Source organism: Anser brachyrhynchus (genome assembly GCF_964034855.1).
Source record: "Anser brachyrhynchus genome assembly, chromosome: 10".
Lineage (NCBI taxonomy): Eukaryota > Metazoa > Chordata > Aves > Anseriformes > Anatidae > Anser > Anser brachyrhynchus.
The window spans coordinates 13,726,214-13,748,294 of NC_137705.1; the positions used below are offsets into that span (position 1 = coordinate 13,726,214).

The following is a 22,081-nucleotide window of genomic DNA, read 5'->3' on the forward strand; positions in this document are numbered from 1 at the left end:
GATCCAGCAGTGCTCTCTGGCACTTTGAAGAAGAACTTTAAAGGTTCATTCTGCACAGATACCGCATCATTTAAAGACCACAGATTTCTAGATGACAAATAGTCTATAGCTGTGTAGATTCCTGCAGTAGTCCTCAGCCCAGATTTCATCTAGGCCACATAGGATAACATCATCTCCTTTGACTAGGTAAGCCTTCAAAAAAAAAAAAAAAAAAAACAACCACCCAAAACCAAACCAACAAAAAGCTCCCTGGGCATTACCACCCAGTCAATAGCTACATTCCTTTTCCTATCTTTGCCAATCTCTATGCTATTAGCCTGTAAATACTGCTATCACAGATTTCCTTATTATCAAGAACCTATTGGACTTTGTGTACATTTAGTATTTGTTGCACCTTTAGCTCAGACATCCTGTCTCTAAGTAATTATTAGTTGGGTAAATTTAGCACAGAAGCTCACCGTGGCAGTCCTACCAACATGACAGAAAGCAGACCCCACACACAGTCCTGCCTCTGCCCTCCCTTCATCCCAGCCCGTGGCGGGCCTGACGCTGCACAGCCCACCCCGCCTCTCCCGCAAGGCCCTAATATGGGCTCCTTTCACTGTTCGGACCATGCGAGTTCTGCGAGTTCAAGATTTTTCCGACACATTAATATTCGTTTACATAGCTAAGCTGTCAAAACCATGCCACTGAAAATCAAAAGGGAACACCCAGCCTATATAGCGTATGTTTTCACCGGGATGACCTGCAGCATTACACGCACCCAGGGGCTCCTGTAACAAACCGCAGGCAGTGCCACAACCCGAAGTTCTGATGCAGTACAGAAAATGAGGAAACTTCTGCAAAACAAAGTGAAGAAAAGGGAATGAAAGCTGAATCCACCACTTTGCACATTCCCGACCAAAAATTAGCAGTAAGGCAGCAGAGGCGCAGCTTGCAGCTTTCACTGAAAAGGCTTCAGTGAATGGTGAAGCTTTATTGGAAGTGATTGATAGCAGAAGTAAAAATAACCTTACCACCAATTAAATCTCTGAGAAGTAGTTATTGAGAGCTGTTGTACGACACAGGCTTCACATGTTGCATGGACTGCAAGTGACCCGCAACTTAAGGCCCTGGGAAATGCCTGACAGATCACACCACGGATTTTTCTGGCTGAATAATTTACATACATTGCCTATATGAAGTGTTGCAGCACAGTTAAGAGGTTAGGCTCTCACCATTAAGAGAATGGACTCGGGGATCTCAGATCCTCTCCTAGGTCTGGCACAGACTTCTTTTGGGACTAAACCCTCTCTGGATGTCATTTTCCTCATGTTTTACTGTGGCATGGTGCTTTCAGCACAGATTGTTTGAAAAGCTCTAACACAGAGATGACAAGAGGCTCTAATAAATGCTGATAAAATCCGTGCATACAGCATAACTTAGTAATTTCATCATTCTATTGTTTCTCTAAATTGTTTTCTCTTTGAACCATTTAATACCTCATCAATAAAATTGTAATAAACAAAATGTTGCAGATAGACTAGTGGTTCTTTTTCATCTTGTTCTCGCTATCAACAGACCTCTGTAATACTTAAAAACAAAATATGATTTAAATTGTCATTTTAGACATTTTAACATTAATGAATTCTAGGATTAAGGCTGCTTGAGTAAGTTTAATATTGCTTCCTTCGCACGTATGCATTAAATGCCTTATTAATATACACTATTCCTCCCTCCTCAACTTTATCCTTACAACACGCAGAGTACAACCTGAACCCGATCGGGATGCAAGTCAGGATCAAAGACTGATGGGGACTGCTATCTGTAGCCTCTCTAACCTCCTCTGCATTTTACATAGAAACTGGAAGGTGCAATATAAGAGAGGCAGGAGCTCGGAAAGAGAAAGGTCTTGTGGTTACCACAGCTGAATGCTACTCTTGAAATATGTATTCTGCTCCTGTCCCTTTCTGAAGTCTCACACAATGCTCAGAAAGTCATCCGAGCCAAACAGGTAGTCACTAACTGCCAGCACCTTGTGTCTAACCAGCCTGAGTTGCAGTCTCATTTGCAAAAGCATCGGGAACTCCCAGCTGCAGCAGAGCTCGGCTCGAGCTGAGGTACAACCTGCTACTAAGTACTCTGAGGAGCAGAAAAGAAAAAAACCTGCCCCCAAAACAAGCTATCCTCAACCCATATACTTCAAACAATGCTCCCAGAAATCAGCGCCTACTTTTGCTCTTAGAAGTCCATCCCATCCCTCTACTCATCACATGTGAACAAGGCACAATACTAACTTACCTTGAAGCCATGTTGTGAAAATAGCAGTGGTCCAGGCATTGCACTGAAAACACCACAAAGTATAACCAGGGGGAAATGAAAATATCTGTTTTCAGAGTAGGTCTTGAACAACCTGAAGTGAAAAAGCCTTGGCCATATGCTGGACAAGGATGACAAAACCAGCTATTGAAGCCAAATATTTAGCAATCCAATCATTTTGTCTCTGCGTTGAAAAAGGCGGAAGTGGGGTAGAAAACACCACACACAAGAGGGTCAGCATGGACAGCACAGATCCTGACATTACATTTGAGTGCTCTGTTTCCCAACCCCGAACTGCTACTTTAGGAAGGAGTTCAAGTGTATGTGGAAGCAACTGCCTAGTGGTTTGGATTTGTTTGTTTTCCACCAGCGAACCAATCCTGAAAATACCAAACCCTTTTATGTATCTTCACTTTGCTATCCCCCATGACCTACCCACAGGGCTAAAGCCCACGTATCTGCTGCAAGACCTCTGCCAGTTAGCTAGAACAGCAGTGAGTGACAATGACATAGCATATAAAGCCAGGGATAAGCAAGGCATAAAGCATTTTATGCCAGTGACTTTCCCAGCTACTCGGTGATGGGACAGAAGCCACGGGACATGGAGGTTCTGGGTCGCAGTCCTGCCTGCAGGGGTGAGCACTGTGCCAGGTGGCCTCCTAGTGATCTCCTGCAAAACCCAGTCCCCTGCTGGTCCCGTCTCTGCCTCTGCCTCAATCCCACTGTCCTCTGCTACCAAGCCTCACTGCCCGAAGGACCTCTTCTGGCACCCAGCCTCTTCCCTCTCCGCTCCCCATCCCACACTTACTTCTCCCACCTCTGCACCCAGCCTGTCCTGGAGTCAGCCGTCGCAACTGAACACATCCTGATTCACCATTCGAGATGTAGGATTTGGCTGAACTTGGAACAATTAAAGGTGACAGGGCAAGACAGTCCTAGATGAAAATTCATCCCTCGATAAACCTCAAATCCAAATAACATGCAGATTGCTACAAATGTAATTTGTATTTTATGTAGGCAATTTTTTTTCTAGTCTTATTATTGGAAATGGTTGAACAATTTCTGCCAAAACATCTCCTGCAAAACTATTTCTGCACAGGAAATTTGAACCTTCGAGCCTGGCAGAGTATCATGATGAGAGAGAGAGAGCACGTAGATCAAGGCCATCTCACCAGGAAGCTGAGCTAGGAGCCCTGCCTACAGAGGCGTGCTTCGTCCAGCCCAATTCTGCGTCTTTCCAGAGGCACAGCATAATCCCCTGGTAAGGGCGCTCACAGCACTGACCTGACCAGATCATCATTCTTCCTGAGTTATGTGTGTTTTTTTTTTTCCCTTTTTACACAAGATTTATGACATTAGTCACAGTCCTGATGTCTTTGCTGAGATAAACCCTTCTCTTGACTTAACAGATATTTTGCCTGAGCAAGGACATTGACTTTGTTGGTTATTTTTGCCTCATTCTACAATTAACTCTGATACCGCCTGAGAAGCTAATGACATCAGGAAAGTAATCTGTATTTTATCTGAGATCCCTTTTCCTGATGCTGTCCTCAAATCATATATATTTAGCTTTCATCATCACTCACCCTTGCAAACACTAATTATCCAGAACGCTCTACTCTTGGAACAATTCAGATAGCTGATGTTTTCCTGTCTTCCTTGATCCGTGGTATCTCCGTCACTCAATGCTGAAAGTCGCAGGCTGCAGATGGTACTCGCATCCACACGTTAAGCAGTTGCAACACCAGCACTATTCAGTAGCGAATCAGATGAACCCTAATGCACCAAATATAACTGAGGGTGTCCAAGTGCAGCTGCACAGAAAGTTCTTTAACTTTTGATATGCTGCTGTGCTGCCATTAATTAATCCCCCAGAGGAGTAACCCTGTACCCAAGTATCAGTCTGCATCGTTCTCAGTATTTTATTTCTGCCCGTTTCTCCCACCTTCTCGAGAGCTACATCTTCTTCCTTTTGATTGCGTAGCAACATATTTACTACTTTACTCTGTTACTATTCTGTATCTTTTGCTTGTACTTGAAAATCATTAACAAAAACAAAGGAATCAAAGCAGTGACACAACCTCCAGCATATTTTACTTTACCATTTGCTTTAACTTTATTATTTGCTTTGTTCAAATTCCTCATTTTTCTAGGTACACTGGGTGTAGTATAGATGAAAATGCTTGACGAAAAAACTTTCCCACTCAATAATCAAAACTAGGCATTATCTGTATTTCATCATTATATCACACAACTTTGTTCCACTATATTGCTTTTTAAAAACTATATATAATTTTCTATCATTCCAGTTTTGGTTTGTATTAATTAAATAGACAAATCAATAATTCTTAGACTCATTTATCTGATCGCTCTCCTCTTTCAGCAATGGTTATTATCTCTGTGTCTTTCAATTCTGGTACATTTAGTTGTTTTTATTTTCCTAAGCTCCACTGGGCAATGCTAGATCATTTGCATGCCTTATTTCTTTGTTGCACAAAGTCTATGGATAAGTAATCTGCTGCCTCCTAGTCTTCTGTTTCAAACTAACAATAAAATGGGTGAAGTGAGAAGACATTTATTTCACGCTTCTTTACTTTTGGGGCAATTAACAACAAATTACAATTTAAATAAACCTAGTCAAGCTAAAGATGTCTGAGAAGATTCCACGTGAGGCTTGTTATAATACCTGTGTCTTGCTGCAGGAGACCCCAGATTAACAGCAGCGAGAAAGGGAAGCAGGCTGATGCACAACGCATACAAGCAGCTCCTGGAGCAGCCAAGCCTCCTGGAAGGCAGTGCTAACAGTTGGCTCATGTTTTCAATCAGCTAGCTACAGGCATCATATAAATTGGTACTGCTAGCGCAGAACGAAGTGCTGTAACATCAGGTTATAGGATACTGCAGCTTTTGATACCTGTATTTAATTTCAGGGTAGAGCCCCCATGCTAAGAGCTGGGGCCGGTCACATCCTTACCACCTGTGGGGACAGAGCTCAAGCTTACCTGCTCCCCCCTCGTACCTGGCTCACGTCACCAGAGGAGCCACCTGGAGGTGGTAAGGGAGATGCTGTCCCAGAGATCTGATTATGCCTTAAGGAAAAAATCAGATTAATGGAGAGCATGCACACTGAAATAACAGATACAGAACTCCCAGAGGATCCTCTTGTTCCTGTGCACTCAGTCTGTCCCTCAGAGGGAGTCGTGCTGGGGCGGTGATTGCGCGCTGTATCCCCGAGCAGCTCTGTAGGCGGGCAGCAATGCACACACGTACCTGCAGTGCAGCCCGGCAGGCGGTGGGCACAGGACTCCCTTTCCCAACGCCCTCCAAGCCTGCAAATTGCATGTCAAAGTACTTCAGCCAAAGAGCAGAAGTACTGGGCAAAGCTGCCTCGCAGCTCCTCCAAGTTTCTCATCGGAGCACTTAAATCAAACAAAACAACTAGGGAAACTTCGGTATATTCTGCTGAGTAAAAGCCTCACACATCCGATTTTTTCTCCTCACACACTTGGCAAATTTAAGATGTAAGCTATAAATCTTTGTGGATATAAATGTCAGAATTGGAACGTACGCTTCATGGGTCTGATGTTAAATTGCAGAAACCCGGGTTACTGTGGGGTGACCAGAAGCCCAAATGCAGAACAGTTATGCTGAATCTCAGGAGAAGCGTGCCACCTATTTCGGGACTTTTTCCTACATCCTTGATTTATATTATGCACATGAGCCTGATGACTTCCTGGAAATGGCAATGCTTACTGACTTCTATTTTCATAGCCAGTGAGAAAATAGATATAAGGCCAAAGCTGAATTCCTAATTCAAGCCAAACTCCAACAAATTTTTCAGGAAAAAGGCAGAAAGGAATCTAATGTTTTTGAGTTACTTATCCTACCAGTTTGACTTTGTTGTGTATTTGTGGTTACTAACCATCCTCTAGTGGGCTACACTTCCCATTAATTAATGTTTATTTGTCCCATTTTTTATAAATTTGGACTCTTGTGATCACAAAAATATATAGTCAAACATGCAAAAAAGGGCAGAATAACATTTTATTTTGTGCCTGCAAGCTCTATGATTTCAGAAAAAAAGGAGACATGCAAATCAAATACCAGAGCCTACATTTCTATATAACTAATGTAAAACAAACAAACAAAAAACACAAGAATCTTTAAAAACCAACTAATTGAAGAGCTTATCAACTGCAAGGAGAAAGCAGGGTACAGAGATGATATGGATACCAGATACCTGGCCTCAGGAGAAGTTCAATTGCAAACGTTTGTTCTTTTTTGAAAGCATTTTTACTTCTTCCTTCAATGTAGGTCTTATTAAATGAAAAATAGATACTGAAAACCTCAAATTTAGTGGTTTGGAAAAAAATCAACAGCAAATTTAATCATACTTCACAAAATGAGTTTCTATTTATTGAATAATAAATGGATCTTAGAGGAAAAAAAAGGGAAAAATTGCAAAGAGGGATGTCTCACAGATTAATAAAAATTATATGAAGGGAATGTAATGAAATAGAAGTTTTGGGGTAGTAGGGAAAATTGACATTTACTGACATTTAGCAGTTAAAATGTAATCCTTCCAGAAAATGAACAGCAGAAAAAATGGGGGTGGCAGGGAAGGGAATCAACTTCTGCCCTGATTACACAGAAAAAAAAAAAAAAAACCTTAAAAAGCATGGAATGAACCGAATGGAAGAAAAAAGCCATGGTTATCCGTGGATGAAGTTCTCCCAGGCATGGACAGGGATGACAGAGGTCCCAAGAATATGGATTTTGGCCCTCCCAGACACATCCCCTACAAAACAAGCAGTCAGCTACCAGCCATCCATGGTGATCAGTCCTACTGAACTAGAAGAGAGATCATTGTGCCTAATGTCTCAGAAGCAATATTTAGCAACCGATACACAATAATACAAAGCTCAGAATCTGCATGGGATTTTTATTATTATTTTTTTTTACCAAAAAGTTTTATGAATTAAACCATTTTTAAAAGCAAAGAGAAAAAGAAAATCCCCACAGGTTTGGTAGCAGGGATGCCAGACACCCTGGGCAGATGCATGCTGAAATGTGAAACATCAGCACCGATTTCTGCGTGATCATGCAGCAAAACGTATGCAGTAATCTAAAGATTGACTACAGTGCAAAAGTATAAGGTAGCAAGATGAAAAACTTGCAGATTTAAATTGTGGTGTGAAAGCATGAATTAACTTTATTCAAAAATAAGAGTTAACTTTAACCAAGACAAGTGTTATCTGAAGGCTTGAACAATACAGCCAGTCTCAGCAGGGTCACCCCATCAGAAAAGTCATGCCTCCTTTGCATTGCTTCGAGTTAAGTAGTTGAAATAGAAGGAGCTCTACTCTGTTAAACTCTTTTGTACAACTGATGTACTAGGGAGCTTTGAAAGATATCATCCTTCAGAGAAAATGAGGAACCTTTGGGTAATAAGAAGTAGCCATAAAACAGAACCTTAATTCACATTAATAATATATTAGCAGTGCTCGTCTCAACCAAAGAAAATAAGCAAACAACGCTCTTGTGCACATAATGAAGGGAGTAATGACATGCAGTTGTCTACTGGTAATCCTCTGCACAGTAGGGAACCAAGTTAAAACAGAACACATTACTGTTATTCATTTTTTAATATAAAACAGTGCAATATTCCTCTGTGATGTAGTTGGGGTGCCATGCACATGTAAGAAGTTAGAGACTAGCAGTGACATTAACAACTCCCCTGTCCCCAGCTGAGGCTATCCCTATTCTATCTTGCTCAAATGCAGGCCACTAGATCAGTTTCAGAAGAGAGAAATGACCCTTTTGGACTAAGCATGTCAGAGCATCCTTAAGAAACAGAGCTGAAGAAATCACACTTTGGAACACGCATGACTTGCGTTAGAAAATGGTTGTTCAACACACACTACAAAGTCACAGTGCGCTGAATGGGCTCAAATGTTCAAGTTTAAAATGCCTGCATTAACAGAAAAATAGAACACAAACCTGTTCACAACCTTGAATGCTTGTGATAGATGGGAAAGATGATGTGAAGAACTCCAGCATCATGGGTGTTTTCCCATCCTCTGCTCTGAGGACGGCCACACGGCCTAGTCTCACGCTGCCTCTACCTGCGCTCCAAGCTCAAAGCAATCTCTTACTCCCAAATTGTTCTCCTGTGAAACACGCTCCTTTGCTTGTGTGATGCAGGCAAAGTCCTGCTTTAGTTTGTAAATGGAGCAGTCCTACATGGTTATTAGCTCATACTGCCAAAGTCAAGACTGCCAGAGATGCCAACTACCAGTTTGGAATATTTTGATTTAACAAAAAATTATTATTGCTGTGTTGGACCAACACTTTGAGAACTTTCTCCAGATTTCCCCTGTGAGACTTGGCTTTTGTGCACAAACATACAACACTGCAATCATTCACCCTCCCTCACACCTCCACAACAGTGATTCAGACAGCAGAGAGGTGGGAAAGACTCAGAATTAATTGCTCTTGTATGAAGCCTTTTATCAATAATGCATATTGCTGTTTTCTCCTCCTCCCTACTGCATTAAGAGGTTAGTTTTTGCAGATCTTGAGTGCAATGCCCCATTTTTCAACGGTAACAGGCATAGGGCCCCAGCTCAAGTCAAGGCAGTCACACTCACCTGCCAAAATAGAGGCGTGCCTGGCAATCAGGGTTTCTGAAGTGTGACTGGAACTAAAAGCCACTCTCACACTCCCTCCACCTTCAAGAGGCCTTTAATCACAGCATCTCAGCATCAGGAAAAAGCTACTACAGAGCTGAGGGACTGGAGGAAAATTCCACTCGATGCCAATCAACCAGAACTGAAACTGCTTCTAAATTAATTGACCTTTCCTCATCTACCACTCTCACTTTATCAGTCTGTTTCCCTGTACTCCGGTGCTGGAAATCCTGTGAGAAGTCACTTTGTTGGGTTCCAGACAAAGACAGTCACCTGGAAACCCACCCAACTAATCCTGATAGGCCTCGTAAAATACCTAATTCCAGTAGACAAGGCACTAGAAGCTGAACAAAATCTAAAGTTTTTACCCTTTGTAGGAATGACTTGTGCACAACAAACTCCACCACAGAGCCAGTTACTTGGTAAGGAAAGGAACAGAAATAAAGAACAAGAATACAACCAGCTACAAAAAGCAGGTTGCGCTTCTATTCTAAATTGCAGCAACAATGCTTAGTCTTTAAAAGCCATTAATAGGAACCCAAAATTTGAATTGAAACCATATCAGCATTTGGATACATGCTTTCATCATGTATTTGAGCCTGTTTAAAGCATTAACTTCCAATTTCTTTGAAGTTTCAGCTTCTGGTTAAATGGAACGAACTGTCTTCAGCAGTTGCTTTTTACTGTAATTTCTCTTAAAGGTGAAAACAAGCAGCAGAAAATGCCTGAAAAAAAGTTCCAGCAGCATTATATTGTTTGCATTTCCACGGGCCAACACATCGATAGAAGCGTTCTCCTGCCCTGACCTTCACAAGAGGAAAAAAAAAAGATTTGAATATGAATAGGCATTGTGAAAAATGTATCGCACTGTGCATTTACACCCTAGTTTAGACAAGAACAACTTGTCCAGGAAGACACACCCTACATGAAACTATTATGCAAGTGAATGGCATTATTCAGAGCTGAGGCCAAATCTCCACCTCCCTCTCCTTGGACAGGAGGACACCGTACACCTACAGCAGCTACGCACTTAGCCCGAGACGAGCAGCAAGATGCCTTCTGAAGCTCAGAGCTTCATTACTTATCTGATGGTTTTGTAATTACAAGTTGTAGCAGGAGGATCTAGAAGACCATGGCTGGATTTGTACAGTGTATTGACACTATGGGTTTCTTCTTCTTCCCGTTTGCAATGCTCAGAGCAGCACTGTTTTCTCTCAAATTCTTCACAGTGCCACTGTCACTCAGTTCCTGGGGCAATGAATTTCCCAGGTTAACTATGTATGAGAAAACACCTTCAAACAATGCGATTTCTCAAGGGCAACAGAAACACTTAGTTGCCATCCTAAGGGGATGGTTGCCTTGGAAGACCATGAGTCCTTTCACTGGAGCAGCTTTTCCTTTGGTTTCACATTACTGGGCAAGGTAAAAGGACAGACCATTCTTCACGTTCATCATTCATAAACAGACATTAAATGTAAGCCAAAAAGACCAGTGCGCTACTCTTCCCCACAAACGTACCGCTGCAGGTTTTGCATGTACGTGAGCGCTCTTTTGTTCACAGAAAAGCTCTTTAAAATCAGACGACAGAGCAGCGCCCTTCAGGAGGGAGGGCCTGAAAGAACAGGAAGCCTCCAAGCGTCAAGCAACCGCCAAGCCCCGTCCCGTGCCCAGGCGTCAAACTTTGCCCGTAAATCGGTTGGAAGGGGAAGAGCAGAACAAAACGAAGGGCTTTTCCTCCTCACAAAGACGACGGAGACGTGCCGCAGTGTGGCTGCAGCAAGGGCCTGCACGGCAGCAGCGAGGCCGGGAACGCGGGGCCTCCCCGCCTGCCTCATAGTGCAGCGGGGACATCCCTGGCGAGACAGCCCCGTTGCTGAGGAAACCAGGCTGATTTTCACAAAGCCACGCTGACTGAAAGCGACAGTGGGAATGGGAGGAGAGCCCCGAGGGGAATTCACCCACAGCAGCCAAAAAATACAATTCTGGTTAAAAATCAAGCGAGGGAAGGGTGCTTATTGCTCATCCTTGGAACAAGAAGGGCGCTGTTGTGGCTACAGCAGGACCCAGCAGTGGGTCCTGTGGCACTGCAAGGGGGATTTTAAGGTCCCTGCATCCCCGAAACACACGGTCGGTTTGATCCGAAGCAGGCCACAGGCCTTCGCTGGTCCTACGCAGAACGCAGGTGCGCGAGGCAGCTGCTCCCCATCCAGATTTTAACTGCTCTCCCTTGAGAACAAAACCAAAACCCAAATCCAACCCCCAGCAAAATAGAAACCGACTGCGGTTACAAATCACTACTCCGGTGCTTTCATAAGGGCTGACGGCTGATTCACACCTAGGCAAACTACTCGCCCCAGCCAAAATTTCCCCACACAAGAAAGTTCAGTGGACGTAGAGCATGAGTCACTCTATACCCTGCCGCTTCCAAAGAGTTTATGTATTTTAGAAATGCTGTTCAAACAAACAAACAAACAAACGAGTTTTTCTGAGCCCTCCCCTTACAATTGGCTTAATCAATCTGTCCTCAACCCCAGCTGCCTCAGGCCCTGGGGGCTGCCTGAGGGCTTTGCTTGGAAGGCCAGTGTACTTGAGAGGACTTGAGACAAAATCATCCTGGGAAAAAGCCCATGGAGAAGAGCCAGAGCTTGAACTGGCAAGATTTAAGATCTGTGAGCTGTGCAACTTTAATAAGATTGGCTCCTTGGCCCAAACTTCTGAAATAGCTCGCAGAGATAGTACATTTGGAGTGGTTTGGTTTGTTTCTTTTTTATGTTCAGCAAACCAACATTTCTGGTGGGAAAATTAATTTCAATATTTATTTTTCCTGTTAAAATAGGTCACGGAAGCTTCTGTGCAAAATGCCGTATACTGTAAGGATTCAGGAACTAGGAGGCCACACGTAATTTACATGCTGAGCAAGAATTCTCTCTCCCTTCACTCCTGGGGTATTAAAATGCTGGAGCATTATAGCTTAATCTCATTTAGGGAGCTTTGAATCATCTTAGATACTTAGGAAGTCTGTGTAAAATACCCCAATCCACACAATTTCTACGCTCTCATCCAGACAGACCCCGCCAGCAGAGCACTCCGGTGATGCCCGACAGTTCTCACGGCCTCGCACGTAGTGACCGGAGCCCCCTGCCCATCTCCACCGCCGGCCGCATCTCTGCCGCGCTCCTTCCGTGAACACCACCATGTCTTCTCAAGGTACAAGAGCCACAAAGCACACAGGTCGGACAACTCCACCTTACCCAAAGAAAGGAGGACAGCTACACAGCCAGCTACACTGTTGCTATCTGAACATTACAGGCGATCCTTAAATCTGGCATTCTAAGGAGATATTTGACACGGAAAATTCCACAACAAGGAAACCTATGCACATCATCTGAGAAATGGGAACTTTTTCAGGGTCGAGTAAATAGTAACTACAAAAGCATTTGGGGATGCAACATGGTATATATGATTATGTAAATAAATAAAATGTTTTATTTTTTAAGCTGCCGTATACAGTGAATTGATTAGCACAAAAGAGTCTTCATGTGCACAGGATTCATCTAATAAGTTTCTTAGTTTCACTTTGGCTCTTGCTCCCAATGACAGTGGCAGCCTCCTTCATGCTTCCCGTGAATTTAACACAGCATGAAGATAATCTCTTTTTTTTCCAGTTTAACCGGCAGCAGGCTACCATGACAAGTCACTTATTTGCAGACAAGACTGCTCTTATACGGGGTGCTACCGCATATGGACAAAAATGCACTAAGGAAAAAAAAATGAAGATGCGCGTGAACCATGATACTCAGGTGTAGCCTTGATTCTTCTGAAATTATAGAAGATGTTATCAGTTTTTTCCAGTCTGAGCATCTTTCTCCACGGTATTACCGTAAGTAAATGAGGCAGAAGTCACTTGACTAGTAGATGAACTTTAAAATTCTTCCTTATCATTCCCTTGCAACTAAAGCTAATTTGCAAAATCCAGTTATCTGGAAGGAGAGTCCCAGCCAGCATGAATCAGCAAGGTTTTCCTTTAGTCAAATGGAACATGAGGATTTAGACTCTACAGGGAGGAGGGAGAGAAAAAAGAAGGGTCTCCTAGTCTAAAGAGGATGTCAGCCGATAAGCTGCATCTGACCCATACACGCACAGTCCGCCTTTAAGCACGTTCCTCAAGGTTGAAGTAAGACGCAAACCTATAACACTTTGAGATCTTTAAGTCTGGGCAAAGACAGGGGAGCACACCTTGATCTGCCAGAGCTTTGCTGCTACGCAAGTCAGGGTACAACTTGTGCCAGCTTGCTAGTCAACTGGAAGAGAACACAGTAGGTGCAAAGCTGCAGCTACACAGTATGTTTTGTGAGATGATTTAAGGGTTTTATAGCATTTACCTTTCTGTTTGCACTTTATGAACTGCTATTGAACCTAGTAGGTATTCACTACACACGGTTTTATTATTTCAGACCAAGAATATCTTATTTTTTATTTTTAATTTCTTGTTATATTTCAAATAAGGGGAAAGACCAGTCAAGAATATCAGATCATCAAAGTAAATTGATGAAGTCCACCTTTTTTTAATTAACTAGTCCAACTCATGCTCTGAAAAGTGCCATTCTGGCCCAAATACGTACCAAGTGCTGAAAGACTCAGGTCTTGAATGACTCACTGGTTTAAAAACAATTCTTGTAGCAGCAGAAATGACCCACTTTTTAATCGACTGGATGTTATTTTAGGTATTTTGTGCATGTTTACGTAATCCCTACCAAGATTGGCACTGAAGGATAAAATTCAAGGACCAGTCTCATGCTATCCATATTTTAGGTACTCCTCCATACACTGGGGGCTGCCATTTGACTGGAACTTTTCTGAACTCATGTTCATTTTACACTGTTTCTGGCTTTGATCTACCAACACATAGCTCCTGGAGTTTATTACTCATACTCAGCTGTGTTACTGACACTGAATTTACTGTAGCATGAGATAAACCAGTATAAATAGGCTGCAGGAAACGTGGTAGGTAAGAGGGAACTACAGAATATTTCACTTAAAGTACTAATTTCCTCCTGAAACACACAGTCACTCCAGTAAAGCAAGAGCTCCTTCATCCTGCACAAAACCTAACCAACAATTATACTTGGTTCCCCTGAATTCCCACCACAGCTGTAGCTTAGCACAACATTATTCTTCCTTGCTCTGAAATGTTGAAACGTTTCATTCCTGATCTGGCATAATTTTCTTCTCTTCTAAAAATGCAATCTATAGCATCCAAGATGCTTGTTAACATTTCCTGTTCTACAATCAATCATCAGCCTAAAATAACCTTCACTTTCTCTATATGCATTGCCTGTGGTGTATTTTAAAAGTACCAGCCCTCTAGATAACTTGCAAAACAGATCATTTGACTGTACAGTCTCCTGCTTGTGAGCAACCCTGATCTGACTTCAGGGTATACTAACTGAAAACAGACTATCCAGTGATTAGCTTATGTGATGTAGTGTTATTTAACTTAATCAGAAACATGAAAATTGAGTGAGAGGCAAAAACACAGCTCACAAGACTAAATGAAATTAAGGACTATCTTTCTCCTCAGTGATTCCACTCTGGAAAGCAGAACCACATTCTCTATGTAGTCCTATGTGTGGTTTCCAAGATCCATTACAGGTAATGATTTCTTGCAAAATTTCTCTATTACCTGCTTCCTCCTGAGTACAAAGTTATGCTAATACTCTTGTGGATTACAGTAGAGACTCCTACTCTATTATTATCATTTATATCATTCACCAAAAGTACCTTAAAGCTAAAAGAAAAGGAGCCTGTTCATTTTAGTGTTTGCTTTTTGCTTTGTTTAATGACTGGGCTTCACCTGTTTGTCTTCAAATCAGCAAATCACGTACCCATTGTTAGCATTTAGCAGCACAGGACATTTTCCATGAGGCAGGTCATTGCTTAGCTCACTATTTGTTCTAGAGGATAAGACCTGTGAACTAGCAGGTCCATTCATATGTACTCCACCTTAGTCTGAAAGTCTCAGAACGACTGGAAGACAGACACGGTATATGGCATGTGTACACTGTGCTTAGGGAAGAAGCAACTTCTGTAACTACTTTACCGTTATTCATGTGAGTTTTCATATCAAAAGTATCAAACTGCTCATAAAACAATGCACTTTGTTTTCCTGAAGTTCCAAGGATCTTTGTTTTGCTGCTATGTCTGAACTGACCTTCCTTTTCTTCTCCTGGAAAGAAGCAACATCTTTTTACCGAAGCTGAAGAGTATGCCAACATGTAACACTTCTTACATCCTGAAACATCCTGAAAACCGCAGAAGCAGAAAAATGCCAACAACCCAGCAAAAGAATGGTCTCTAGCTCCTATTTCTTGATCCCACCTTTCTGAGCTCTTTCTACCATCTTTCGCAAAAATAAGGTAGGTACATTGAAACATTATTTTGACAGCAATTAGCAGGAATTTGTACAAATAAAGAAAAAGCGAGGGAAAAGAACAAAGAGCTGGATTTTTTTTCCATGGGAAGACAAGGCCCAGGAGCCCACATTTACCCTCACAGGTAGTCAGCTATTCCAGTTTCCTCTCCCTAAAGAGGGAGGAGTGGGGAAAAACAGCACAGAACACCCAGGCTGATGACAGTGGTAAAGAAGCAGGGGTTACATTTTAGCCCCCAAAGGTAAAGTGAACAGAAGAGGGCAGGCTGGCAAAGAAAAGATAAAAATAGAAGTGACTTGACTTCACTTGACTGCTATTTCTGGATCAAATACAGAAAGAGATACGAGTTTTTCTATTTGCAAGGAAGAGATGGACCAAAAAGCAGTCGCCTTCTGGAAGGCCAGTCCTGCAGACCAGTTTTGTTTATGCTTCTGCCCTTCTAAATCCCAGTGTTCTCCCTATTTGCAAACAGTGCTATTCAGCCAAAATGTCATTATGTGTCTGAGTAAACAGATTAGGTTTTCTGTAGCAGGACAGCAATGTGTGTGGCATTTCAATCTAACAGAAACAAAGCTGACAACACATTTTTAAAGCGTGTAGCAAATCATAATGCCAAGCAGAGTAAGCTAAGCCACGTAATACTTTAGGAAAATAACCAAAACCCCGCAGCATCTCTGGGAGGACGTCTTGTGTTTTACCACTCTAAAACGATTAGTGAAATCCTAACTAGTTCCAATTACAGACACAGACTAAAGAAGACAGCAGGACCTCCCAGTTACAGCATGTAGACCTCGACTGAAACATGGCTCTGGAGATGAACGTCTCTGCCTATTTGAGCCCTTTCCTCTTGAGTGTCTCAGTTAAAATTCCTTCCATTGAGTAATTTCTATGCAGATCCTGGCTGTGATGGCTTTGTTCCCATACAAAACAAAACACAACCAAACAAAAAAAAACTGCAGGCAGAAAGCAGTGCCATCTGCCAAATCAGAAGCTTCTTTAATGGACAAGTTTGTTGTGCAGGGGAACAGACTATCACACTTCATCTTCAGCAGCAGGAGTGATGTTCTTCTTTTCCTGGGAGCAGGTTACAGGGAGCACATTCACACTTGAAGTATCTGTCCACAAATATACACAGATGTCAATGGATACTGCACAAGCAAACCTCCACGAAAAAAAAATATCCATCTAGCAGCCCTTAGTTTTTTTCTGTTCAGCTTGCAAATCAATCTTTTTATTTCTCTTTACCTGTCAGACCAGGGTTTTCTTTTGTGACAGCTTCAACAGCCTCCACTTTCTATTCCTGCAAGTAAATGATAACCCAGCCGTCGCACCTAAGAAGTGTGAGCGATTGCAAGGCTGAAACACCAAGGCCCTATTGTCCCTACACAGAGCTGTGCACTGCAGTTGTCTCCGAACAGATTTTTTTCCAAAGTTTCCGTTGGTTTTTTTCATGATGATTTGCTCTGAAGTTCCAGCTGGAGCAGGGTCAGGACTTGCATGGCCCAGTTCAGGTTTCACAAGAAACAACGGCAAACTTCTCTGAATATTTTCATCCTTGCAAATATCTTCAGGGCTAGGAAAAAGACCTTTCTATTCTTGCCAATTAACCAAGCACAGTTTTTATCCTTCCTTGTTGGGTAATCTTCTCATTAGACCATCTTTGGAGAGAATAGCAGATTCTCTCTGGGCTGCTGGCAATTTTGCTTAATTGCATATTTAACTTTTTATTCAGCACTTAAACTCATAACAATGAGAAATACATGCACACAAGCAGCAAAGTATTATCTGCCATTTAAGCTCCCTAGAGCTCTCATAAACATCTTCATACTTCTGTCCATTTTGGAAGACAAGAGCACACATTCCACATCTGGGGGAATGACACACATACGTAACACAATTTCAGTGATATATTAACCATCACTGACAAAACTCCAGTTTGGCAACGGCAAACTTCAGTCTTCAATATATTTTAAAAGTTCTGAAAAAAATTGGCCTAGTCACTCAATGCTAAACAGAAGCTGATGTTAGAGGATCTACTACAGGTTCCTCCTCCCCATCAGGCAGAGGACATTCTGTCATGGCACAGCAACTTTAGTTCTCTCCCCCTCCACAGCTCTCAGCACTGAATTAAAACATTTTACAGATGGTAGTATCCAAAGGAATGTATTTCCCCTTGGAAATCTCCCCTCTGGAGAGCTACAAAATTTGTTCTGGAGCACACCTGATGCCACTGGATTGTGCTCTCGAATGACAACTATTTTAAAATGCTTCCATAAAACCTCTGAAGTGTGAATGGTATATAATATGTCCCCAGCACCTGAGGGAATGAGCCATGCTGGAGATGGTTTATAGTGATTTGGACAATGACCAGACATGCAAAGATCCTAACGAAGTCCAGCACACACGGTCCATGTGGCGGAAGTTTGTACGGACTGCCCAGGCATCACACGCCAGCGCGCTGGCAGCGATGAATTGGAGAGATGGGATGGGACCGACGGTGGATGTTGCGTCCAGCCAGCCTCAGCAATATGAAGAAAATCTCTCTGCCCCACTACGGGTCTGCATCTCGGTTGTGGAGAAATTGCCCCAACAGGTCCAGCACCTTGAAGAACGTATGCCTTCCTCCTCACCCAGACGGAGCAGTATCTCATCCGTTAAGAGTCAGCAATTTCCTGCTCGAGGCAGAGAGTACCAGGGACGCACAGCGCATGGCACCCTGTGGTTTTATCTGCATGACCTTGGCGAAGACATGAGGAAGTGGGATGGTGAAACCTACCTTGACCCTAGCAGCTCAGGTACGTGAACTGCAAGGAAACACAGCAGCCAAAAGGAGTTCTCCTAGGAAAACTGCTGCTATAATTTCTGCTAGAACTTCAATACAAACTGGAGTCAAAGGCAGCCAAGTGCTATTGACATCACTAATGCATTTTTCTCCACCCCTTTGGCAGCAGACTGCAGGCCAGTTTGCTCTCACTTGGAGGGGCCTCCAGTCCACCTGGAGTCGACTGCCCCAGGGATGGAAACACCGCCCTGCCATTTGCCATGGACTGATCCAGACAGGGAAGCGTTCCCAAACACCTGCAAAATGTCAGTGACATCATCGTGTGGAGCAACAGAGCAGAAGGTTTTTGAGAAAGGGCTATTCCGTACTCTGTGATGTCACGCTCAGCAATAAAAGGTGGGAAAGGGGAAGGAGGGGGGGGGCTCTCATTAGGAAGACGTCTGTCCTCCCACACAACTGCCATGCGTATTGAGGCCCTGCTTCCCGGGACGTGGCCAAACATTGCTTGTTGATGGGAAGTAGAGGACTCTTTTCTCTCTCTCTCTGTGCATCCATGCAGCCTTTGCTTGTTTTTTTTCACCCTCTTCCTTTTCCCTTTAATTAACGTATCCTTATCTCAACTCATGAGCCTTTTTTTTTTTCTTTCCAGCATACTTTCTTCTCTTCCTCTTCTTCTGAGGAGGGGAAGTGAGAGAGCGGTTGTGGTGGAATTCAGCTGCCCAGCAAGGTAAAATCACCACAATAGTGAACCTGCTAAACTCTTCAGAAACAGCAGAACAGTTTCCATATTAACTTGAAGGAATACTATCCTTCATCACAGTATGCTAAGTATGGAAATTAATGTTGATAGCCCTTCAAGTTAACTCACTTGTCCATGAATATTTTAGCAGAAGGATCTGATTAACGGATCACACTTCAGAGTAGCAAAACCCAACGCTCCCCTGGGCAGGTGTGAAACCCCAGTGCTTCCCAGGCTGTTTGCCAAAACTTCCAGTTTCCCTGATGATAAACCTTTGTGAGTCAGCTACACGGAGATAATACGCAAACAGTGATAAAGAAAATGAGAGTGCTGGAAACATGTACATTAATCAGCATGCTACTGTATTTTAACCTTTTCTATTTCACCTATTAAAATTATTTTTAATATACAAAGCTACCAGGTATTTCCAGCCTCCTGCATCAGGGTGCAAGAAATCTACTGGGCATGGCAATTCTAGCTCGATAAAGGGAAGACCACATCCAGACCCCGGCAGGCCTTCTGGCTGCCCAGTAACAGATTTGTCCTGCTGGCAGCAAATGCAGAGCATGAGGTTTATGAAGCAGAAGGGTACCCAAAAGTCTTCTAAATATCCTAATTAATCACATCAACTTCAGCAAGAACTCTGTAACATTTCTTAAGGCATTCTCATGACAATTACTTCAACTGCTTTTCAGTCCTGCCATACTGAACCAAGCTAGTTCTCATTTGGGTTAGGTTTAAAAAAAAATATTATTTTTCATTTTTATCATGCGGTCTAAAATCATCAAGGAAATCTTCAGGTTAAAAGCTGCAGAGCGAAAGGCAGGCAAGCTTAATGTTCTCTAATTAATGGCTACTGGTCCGTTTATTGAAGTTATGCATATCATCATAAATTCCTTCTCATTTTCAGTTAACAGCTAAACTTACTTGCCAATACTGGTGTTGTGTGTGTTTTCCCAGGTAATAAATACCCTTCTGGAATCAGATCACAAAGAAAAAGAGGAGAGTAACAGAGTAAACTGGAAATGCCCCTTAAAAGGCCAAAGGAGATCCTCCTTCCAAAGTTGAATATTTGTGAGTCTGCCTCTACCAGCTTTGCATCTACAATTAATAGTGCCCTTCAAAACAACTTCAAAGGGAGAAAAGCCTGAAGACCAACGGACATTTAAATACTTCCCAGTTCAGACCTATTTCATTGCACAAGATCCAAAACAGTTTCATTCCCAAGTATTGCATAACATATTCCTTCAAAATCTAGCAAGCTTTCTCACAGAACAGAAACTCATGCAGAATTTTCTGGAAAAGACTCAGGTTTGGGCCACTATGCTGTAAGCAACACAAACATCCCCGTGTATTGGAGTTCTTCTTCGTGCAGCCCTCTTTGTGAAATGTGAGGAGCAGAACAAGTAGCTTTTCTGGGGCTTTAAAAGCGAACCCTGGCCTCCAAAACATAAACAAGGGAAAGAAAAAAAAAAGAGCCTACATACCTTCAAAGCACATTTCTGCCCTGTCTCCTTGTTGAAACACTCCAGTACTTTGCCATTGATTCCTAACCCTAACACCCGTTTGGAGAGTTTGTAGTCATCCGTAACTGCATGCTTTTTTATCTCTAGTTTGACATGGGCTGCTCCCCCAGGCAAGGATTTCACGATGCTCTTGCTCTCCACGTGGCTCTCTGGCTGGGATTCCTGTTCACCTTCATTTTGTTCCATATCAGGGAAGAGTCTGAGGCTACCGAGATGCCCAGCAGATACCCTGTGGGTTATCCTCTGCAGAGTCCCTCCTGGTGATCAAACCCAATGCTTCAAATAGTCCATTTGCTCGCCATTTAGCCCTGAATAAAAACGTAAATGAGCATTACTATTAGCAACGGATGCGAATTAACTGTGTGCCACCTAACCGCTTTCTTTCCTAGCAAGGTGAGCAAGCACCCAGGAGACCAAAGGCGGAGGGAGGGAGGGAGGTTCCCCTCAGGACGCACACTTGCCCCAGCTGCGCAGCCCAGCTGTCCCACGCACACAGCCATGGGCCCGCACTACAACTTTCTGCTTTTATTGCCTCGGACCGAAGTCTGTGCGGCAGCACGACGAGACGGCGGCCTCTGCCCCGAGGAGCTTGCAGAAGCACGCTGGCAACCTGCCGCCCCTCCGCGCCGTGCCGACACCCGCACGGCGGCCCCAGCGCCCGAGGCCGTGCGGGAGCCACGAGCAGGGCCGCGGGGCCGCCTCACCCCGCGGGGGGCCGCCGGGCCCCGGCCCCTCAGCAGCGCGGCCCCCGGGGGCGCCGGGCCCTCGTCCCCCCGGGCCGGGCCGGGCCGGAGCCTTCAGCCCCGCGCCGAGGGGAGGTGGAGGAGGAGGGCAGGACGGCGCTGAGGGGTAGCGAGGCGCAGGGGGCTTGGGCTGTGCCGGGGGGGCTCGGAGGTCGTTACCTGCCCGTGGCGGCGCGGCGCGGCCCCAGCCGAGGCTTCCCGGTGCGGAGTCCCGGAGGGCGGTGTCTGCCTGCGCCCGCCCCGGGCAGGTGCGCGCCGCCTCCCCGCGCCCTGGGGCCGCTGAGGGGAGCCTGGCCCCGGGGGTGAGCCCCGGGGGGCCGCGGGAGGCGGCGGTCTGCTCGGCCGCCGCCTCGTCCCCGGGGCGCGCTGGGGGGAGCCTGCGGCCGGTCCCCGGGGGAGGGCGAGGGGCAGGGGGGTGCTTAGCGGCGGGGGGACCCTGAGGCACCGGCCGCGGTCCTCGAGTGCCGGGGGCAGCGGGGGCGAAGCGCCCGAGGCTGCCCGCGGGCGAGGCGCGGTGCGAAGGCCTCCTCCCCGGGAGGAGCAGGTCGAAGAAAAGAAATAATAAATGAAACAGAAGAAAAGGGCTGGGAGAGGCGCGGCTGCCTTCCCGGCTGCGGCCTTGTGCCGCAGCGCGCCCGTGCGGCCGCCCCGGGCAGGGAGCGGCCCCGGGGGGCGGCCGGGCCCCGGGACGCGGAGAGCCCGGTGCCCGCGGCAGCCGCCGGCCGTGGCCGTCGCGGTGCGGCTGCGAACCGCTGCGGTGCTGCTGCACGCGACGATGAGTCAGCGGAACGGAGCCGTGCCGCCGGAAAGCGCCCAAAGTTCGCCTGCTTTGCGAGTTAAAAAATACATCTGCCGTTTTACGTAACAACACGG

The 22,081-nt window shown here is 44.6% G+C and overlaps 1 protein-coding gene across 2 annotated transcripts in view; it reads right to left on the reverse strand.

Moving 5' to 3' along the window:
• Positions 1-21,809, reverse strand: part of MAPKAPK3 (MAPK activated protein kinase 3) — a 52,366-nt gene extending 30,557 nt beyond the window's left edge. Inside the window, exons 1-2 of one of the 2 annotated variants that reach the window (XM_080606319.1) lie at positions 21,368-21,809; positions 20,427-20,773 (exon numbers count right to left, since the gene is read on the reverse strand). In XM_080606319.1, the coding sequence (XP_080462445.1) occupies positions 20,427-20,651 (225 nt within the window). In that variant the 5' untranslated portion in view covers positions 20,652-20,773; positions 21,368-21,809. Of the gene's footprint in view, positions 1-20,426; positions 20,774-21,367 lie in introns of those variants that run through there. The other variant, XM_080606320.1, reaches the window with a different exon arrangement.
• Between the last annotated feature and the right edge of the window lie 272 nt (positions 21,810-22,081).